Source organism: Periplaneta americana, chromosome 13 (genome assembly GCF_040183065.1).
Source record: "Periplaneta americana isolate PAMFEO1 chromosome 13, P.americana_PAMFEO1_priV1, whole genome shotgun sequence".
Classification (NCBI taxonomy): domain Eukaryota; kingdom Metazoa; phylum Arthropoda; class Insecta; order Blattodea; family Blattidae; genus Periplaneta; species Periplaneta americana.
The window spans coordinates 13,866,265-13,871,924 of NC_091129.1; the positions used below are offsets into that span (position 1 = coordinate 13,866,265).

Below are 5,660 nucleotides of genomic sequence, written 5' to 3' on the forward strand. Positions count from 1 at the left end.
TATTTTAATTTATTCTTATTTAATTTATTTATTTTAATCTATTTTATTTTTATTTCAATTATTTTATTTTAATTACAGTAATTTTTATTTACGTATTTATTTATTCATTTATCTATCTATTTATTTAATTTATTTTATTTCATTTTATTGAATTTATTTTATTGTAATTTGTTTTAATTAATTTTACATTTTTTAATTTAATTTGTCTTCATTTGCATGTAAATATGTGGCCTACAAGAAGTAAGAGATTTCTTTTATATATTTGGCTTTAGTTTTAATATGTTTACATTGATATATATTTTTTTAGTTAGAAATAATATATCCTACCTATACTTATATTTATTTAATTTCATTTATGATGTTTATTTACAAGTTTAGAGAATTCATAGCCTATATTAAATTGATAGAAATAGTTCATGATAACCCACAGAATAAATAATTTCAACATGCATACACGAATTTGGGCGGTAACATCGTGCAGCAACTGTGTTAGAAAGAGAGAGATATTCCCTCACCAACATGGCGACGCGCGAACCCAGTGGCATGATATTTTAACCGATTTTAACATACAGTGTTTACTCCACATCACCACGCGTTTATAATGTTGAGATATCTTATGTAACTTAAGTACCTTATGCACGACATGTGCGCATTTATTCTATTAATTAATGTTGAGATCAGTGATCACCACCTACCACTAGCGTCATCTAGCGACTCAACGATCTGGACACACTAGCTCGCAGGACTGCAGATGCTACTGCTATCTACCAAGACCTACGTTAGTCAACTGTACTGTACTCTTTGCTGAGGTTCATGGCATTGATAAATATATTTATCCATGCTCATTGCGTGAAGAAGAAGAAACTGTTTTTCGATGACAATTTCTTTTAACTTTTCAATTGCTTAAATAAGGATTTAGCGTCTTTTCAGCGTCCTCTAGTAATAAAAATAAAATTTTCCCCATTCATAATAAGGAATTTAGCATAGTGGCTTTTGAACTAGTTTGGCAACATTCCGTACATATCTGTTGGTAACACTGGTCTTGTCATTTGCGAACCATTGTAGTTGTGTTGTCATTGTGGACGAGGTCGTAAAAGTTTGTATCAATTTAACAGTCAAGTAATTCATTACTGAATATCACAAAATGGCACTTGATGTGGCGAGCGATTACTATAATTTTAGTGGACCTAAAACAGCGCGATTTAATCCATATTCTGAAAATGGAGGCAGTGTGGTAGCAATTGCTGGAGATGACTTCGCTTTATTGGCTTCGGATACTCGTCTCAGTGCTGACTTTTCCATTTACACTCGCGAGCAATCAAAACTGTTCCGTCTGTCTGATACAACTGTACTTGGCTGCACTGGTTGTTGGTGTGATACACTGACTTTGACGCGCATTTTGGAGGCCCGAATGCAGATGTATCTTCATGAGCACAACAAGCCGATGTCTACGCCAGCAGTGGCTCAAATGTTAGCTACAATGCTCTACTACAAGCGGTTTTTTCCATACTATGTGTCCAATGTTCTGGCTGGGTTGGATGAAGAGGGGAAAGGCTGTGTCTACAGTTACGATCCCATTGGCCACTGTGAGCTTTCAACATACAAGGCAAGAGGGTCAGCTGGAGCTCTGTTACAACCTCTTCTCGACAATCAAATTGGTTTTCAAAATATGGAAAACGTTACACCAGAGCCCATTAAAATGGATAGAGCAATGGCAATTTTGAAAGATGTCTTCATATCAGCAGCTGAAAGAGACATTCATACTGGTGACAGTATCTTGATCAATATAATTACTAAAGATGGTATTAAGGTGGAGAAGTTCAACTTGCGACGTGATTAATGTTCTTTGTAAAATGAAATGTTACTATTTTGGAAGTTGAGATACATTCAGTGAACTAAATTTCATTGAATATACAGGTATAGCATGAAGGAAAATAAGTTAGCCTAACACAAACATTTCATAAGCTTATTAAATATTTTTGTCATCTAAAATAGAACAGTTTCAGAATGCCACCGTAATGTACGTGAGTTGTTTCACATTCCCAGTAGAGCATACATATATTAAAAATATCAAAATTTACATGAAATATGTATACAAAGACAAGGCTAATCTCATTACAGTAGTATTCTGGAAACTACGCCTTAAAAGTTACAGTGATATTGTTTGAAAAAAAAAAAGGAATGAATGCACCAATGTTTGTTTATATAACTAAAACATTTGAAATTGGTTAAAATGTATGTAGTAGCAACTAGGCATATATAAAAGAAAAACTTCATTGTATGTTGGACATTTTCACTGAACTCCTAAGGAGTTATACTGAAATCAAGAAAATGTATTGTGTAGGAAAAGCTTGAAAATAAAAACAATTAAAAACTGTATTACGAAAACTATTTAGGCCTAGTTTATGTTAGTGGTAAGACGAATTGATTGAGATTTGGCTCATTCTGATTGATTTAATGTGGAGTGTGTTCACGTCTGTCCAAACGCATTCTCTTACTGCTGTTTACTGTACAAACGTAATATATCATTAAGGCTAGTTTTCACGACGACACTAGATTTCCCAACTAATTTCATGAAAGTAATTACGTAAGTTGTTTATGGAGAGACATGTATACAGTAGAACCCCTCTATTAACCGATTGATGGATTGTCCAACTGTCTTTCTTTTGCCTCCTCCTTTCTTTTGACTCTCTCTCTCTTTTTCTTGCTAGAGAAATATATGAAGTAGGTACTGCACATTACATTAGCTCGTTTTTTTCTAGAGAGTGTTATTACAAGTATTTATTCTTACACAGTATGGTCTACAGTTCGAGTTGTACTTCATAGACCCTATAACCTATATATGAATTATTTTTCACGGTTAAGAAAAGAAATCGTGTTATGCTAAATATAAAAAAAAATGTAAATCATTAAATGGTTTGGAGAAAGAGAAACTATGGTTCATCTTGCATCAGAATACCAGAGTTACAACTGTGTGCAATTTAATATAAAATAAGGATAAGTGTATAAAGTATGTAAGTCTTCAATATGAGATCGCCACTATTTCTATCTTTCCACATACAGCCATTACAATGAATTTCCTTGCCCCTTAAAAACTTGTTGTTGACAACCAGACTTAAATTAGTGAGCTTCTGATCCACTACCTAGCGTGTTAATACAAGATCATGAAGGAAAATACGAAAGTGTAAGTATTATTTACTAAATTTACGAAAATCGTTTATGGTACTGATTATCCGATTTTTTCGATTAACCATTCAGCTCACCCCTTGATTACCACGAATAATAGAGGTTCTACTGTACTATAGTTTCATGACAACTTTTGTATTTTGCTTAAGTGTTATTCATTTAAATGCTAGAGTAGTAGCAGAAATGTTACTACTGACCTTGAAAAGGGAGGAAAAAAAGAAAGAAAGGAGTCTGAACTAGGGCATGAATAAAAAGATCACATTTAGAATGTTCTACAACATTATTGAAAGAGATAGTTTTATAAGATCCCAAAATTTATCACAATCACTTTGGAACAGTTCAATTTTTTTTTTTGCTTATTTTTAAAGTTTGTGTCATTTAAATACCACAAATACGTTTGCACTGCATATAAATCAAGACACTTAAGAATTTCTTCACTTCCCTATTTTGTAAATCAATCAATCCACAGATCAGAACGTGTTTAACCTCGAAACTACGTTTATTTTTCCGTATGTTGTTGCATCACTCGCTGCCACTAAGGGCCAATGATATGGATAAAAGGAGCAAACTGCGAGTATGTATGTGTGTGTATATATATATATATATATATATTTTACAGAAATAGTAATGGATATTTTTCCCCGAATAGGTACTCAAACATTCCATGTTAAAAATATTAATGTGGATAATGATAGAAATTATGTATTCGAGAATTACCGAAATAGTAACGGATTTTAATCATGTTACATTACTAGTAGGTGTAAATATGACATAATATCACAGTCTACTATATACAGTCACGAAGCTTGAGTTTTGAGGGTGCTAGAAACAATAGACTGTGCCGGTACTATTTTGCTTTGCCTGTAATGAGGCGATATTAGCAATCCTAGTGGTGAGCAACTATCTAATGTTTGCATATTTACTACGTATTGAGCTTCGTGGCTGTATATACTAGACTGTGATATCATACTTATTCTATTCTGTAGTAGACTACATGCGTCCTTCATGTGTGATAGCAGAAGAACTGGTTTAAGAAACTGACAAGTAAAATGTAAACTTTCCTTTTGCATGACAAATCTTGACTATTCCTTGCATTGAACATTATTTTTAAGAAAGACCTGCAGGCTATGTTAAACTCGTGGGAGACAACGTGATCTATTTTTTACATGCAACAGGTAAAAAAAAATCTAAATTACATCAACTGTTTCCGAAAATCTCTATTAATTGGTGACAATTGGATTGAATGAGTCCAGATTAATTTAAAATAGAAGTGAGAGAGAGAGAGGGAGATGTCAGACCTAGAAAGAGGTGCAGTTGCAATGTGGAACAGGAAACGCCAAATCTATGATGACTCAGTATCTACATTAGATAAATCTTGTAACACCAACACATTAAATATATTACATAGCAAAGCATGTGTAGCCTATACAAGTTTTGAATGTTGTGGCTCGAGTGATGAATCGCCCAAGTAAAATAATCAACTCTGAGACCAAATAACAGAATAATAAACTGTTAAAGTAAAGAAGTAATTGTGTTAGTCTACCTTAAAACTTTTTATATTGCTTTGAAACTAATTTTCTTAAAGTAGTCCCTCCTAAACTTCATCTGTCAAGGATTACATTCATGCTTTTCCGACTTTATCTCCAGCTTTTTTTCCCTTTTCTGGCTGATAATTGAGGACTTGTTATGGCATTCTATTTTTATGTATATAATTCATTGCTTACGATTTTCATACCTTATATTGTACGTCACTTCACTGCCCCTAAAAACTCAATTTCCCACTTGGATTTAATTTCTTCCCTTTTTCAATGTACCTGGGTGTTTGACTCATATAAAAGCACTGGTGGTGTTCCACAAAATCATTAGTGTTAATAAATTTGAATGACAGTTGTTGTCAGAAGACAGTACAGCTCTGAAAATTGTGCCCTATATTAATATGTAATACATTTCCTATGACTGGTACCTTATATATTATGGGGTAAAAATTTTGTACAAATAGAAACTGTACCAGCATATTCAGAAAATGCTAGCTAGCTAACATAATTTTTTCATAAATATTACTGTTCCTTACAGCATTTCAGAAAGAACTACAAGAAATAAAATTGAAAATCAACTATAAGACCAATATTACTACAACAGAATTCCTCGTATCTGGCAAGTCTGGGACAAAGGCAGTGCTGGATAACCGATTTTGCCGGATAATTGGAAAATATGTTTATAGGTTATGTAAAGACATACTGTACTGCACAAACATTTTTTTCCATGTTGAAATTTAGTAATTTTCACATAGATAATTAAAAATAAAGTTTTTAAATACATACGATATTTATTTTTAGTACTGAATACGGTAATGTACATTTATCAGTACATTTAAAGCTCGTAAAAGATTCTCCCTTCTAAAAAGACTAGCAGGAAAGAAATGGGGATGCTCTAGGAATACTTTGAACACTACATACAAAATGTTTATACAGCCA

At 32.8% G+C, this 5,660-nt stretch overlaps 1 protein-coding gene across 1 annotated transcript; it reads left to right on the top strand.

Annotated features, from left to right (window-relative positions):
• Nucleotides 1-1,032: 1,032 nt before the first annotated feature.
• Prosbeta6 (proteasome beta6 subunit) lies at nucleotides 1,033-2,379 on the top strand. Its single transcript, XM_069842940.1, has one exon. The coding sequence runs from the start codon at nucleotides 1,145-1,147 to the stop codon at nucleotides 1,838-1,840; it is 696 nt and encodes a 231-aa protein (XP_069699041.1). The 5' UTR covers nucleotides 1,033-1,144; the 3' UTR covers nucleotides 1,841-2,379.
• Nucleotides 2,380-5,660: the final 3,281 nt, after the last annotated feature.